The sequence below is a fragment of the Protobothrops mucrosquamatus genome, unplaced genomic scaffold, assembly GCF_001527695.2.
Source record: "Protobothrops mucrosquamatus isolate PMUCROS unplaced genomic scaffold, P.Mucros_1.0 scaffold6670, whole genome shotgun sequence".
NCBI classification, from domain to species: domain Eukaryota; kingdom Metazoa; phylum Chordata; class Lepidosauria; order Squamata; family Viperidae; genus Protobothrops; species Protobothrops mucrosquamatus.
In genome coordinates, this window is record NW_015392489.1 from 9,325 (window position 1) to 10,992 (window position 1,668).

The following is a 1,668-nucleotide window of genomic DNA, read 5'->3' on the forward strand; positions in this document are numbered from 1 at the left end:
CGGGGGGGGGGAGGCTGGCATTCATGTGTTTCGGGGGGGGGCGTCCTCACCTCCAGCCTCCTGGCATGAGGGTTGCCGTGTAGCCCTTCAGCTCTGCCTGCCCAGGGGCTGAATGTGAGTCTGGGGGGGCCCCCTTGTGGGGGCGAGGGAGGTGGGGCTGACCCCAGGGCTGCTCGAATGCCCCCCCCCATTCCCTTCCCCTCCCCCTGGGTTCCACCCCGCCTGCTCGGCTGCTCGGAAAGGCCTTTGGGACCCTTGCTGGATCCATGGAAGAGGGCGAATGGCTGATGGGGGAGGGGGCTTCCCCCCTTGCTTTCCTGGGGGGCTGCCTCTGGAGCCAGCTGCCCCCAGTGCTGCAATGCTTTGGGGAGCCCCCTGCCCAGCGAGGGGCCTCTTTCATGTCGTGGCTTCAAAGGGGCTGATTATCCGGATCCTTTTATCCGAAGAAGAAGCAGCAGCAGCAGCCTCAGCTGGGCTCCTCATCCCCCCCCCTCCCTCCCTCCCTGGCTGTGAAGCTGCCCTTCTCGTTCCTTAAATCAGGGTCTCCAACCTGGGCCCCTTTAAGACCTGCGGACTTCAACTCCCAGAATTCCCCAGCCAGCCATGCTTAGAGAGCACCAAGGGACCCCACAGTCGTCGTCGTCGTCGTCCTCCTCCTCCTCCTCCTCCTCCTCCTCCTCCTCCTCCAAAGCAGGATGAGCCACTGGGCTGAAGTGGGCTGGAAACCCAGTTTCCTGGGCCGCTGCGGGGCCGCTCACGGGACCCTCCGTGGGGAGGGGGGGAAGGCTGAGCCGCATGGGACGTGCATTCTGCCTTTCCTCCTGCAGGTTCACTGGGGCAGAGGCCGTGGTGATGGGCGACGTGACCTACGGGGCCTGCTGCGTGGACGACTTTACCGCACGGGCCTTGGGAGCGGACTTCCTGGTCCACTATGGCCACAGCTGCCTGAGTACGTATGTACGTGGCCCGTGGGGGCTGAGCTTCGTGGCGTCTCAAAAAGAGGGGAGGAGAGAAGCAGCGCCCCTTGCCCACAGCCCCTGGATAGATGCCAAGTCACCCCTACGTGGCTGTGGGCAGTGGGCTGCCCCTCTGAATGGAGAGCCAGGCCAGGGGCCCCCTCCCCTTCTGGGCTCTCCAGCTGGCCAATTGGGAAGAGAGGGAAATTCATTTATTTAGAAGATTTCTAACCAATGGGCAAAATGGGTGTTGGGGGGCCGAGAGGCACCCCGCAACGCCTGATCCCTGCTGAGGGAGCCAGGAAGGCTTCGCACTCCTATTGAACGGCTCCAGGGCCCCAGAAGCGCCCCAGTCCCAAGTGCCCCCTGCCCTTTGCAGCCCCCTGCCATTGCTCCCCAGCCTTGCCTCCGGGGGGGCTTCTGCCTGCCTGGCCCTAGCGATGGAAAGGGGGTCACCTGCCCCAGGTTGGAGGGCCGGTCCCTCCCAGCCCCTTTGCATGTCTGGCGCTTGGCTGGCTGGCTGCGGAGGGGAGGGGAGGGGAGAGGAGGGGGGCGGGAGCAGCAGCCCGCCCGGCTCCCTAGGCGGAGCAGTACTCCAGATTCGGTTGCCATGGAAACTGCTGCTGTCCCAGATGCTGCTAACTTTGAAGTCCACCCAGGATGGAACTGGCTCAAAATCACAGAGAATTGGGCGGTGAGGGGGGGGGGGCTG

At 64.6% G+C, this 1,668-nt stretch overlaps 1 protein-coding gene across 1 annotated transcript in view; it reads left to right on the forward strand.

Moving 5' to 3' along the window:
* Positions 1-827: 827 nt before the first annotated feature.
* LOC107300323 (2-(3-amino-3-carboxypropyl)histidine synthase subunit 1-like) overlaps positions 828-1,668 on the forward strand; it is a gene marked incomplete at its 5' end in the record, with an annotated part of 17,016 nt that continues 16,175 nt past the window's right edge. Inside the window, one exon of the mRNA XM_015829656.1 lies at positions 828-953. Within this exon, the coding sequence (XP_015685142.1) occupies positions 828-953 (126 nt within the window). The remainder of the gene's footprint in view (positions 954-1,668) is intronic.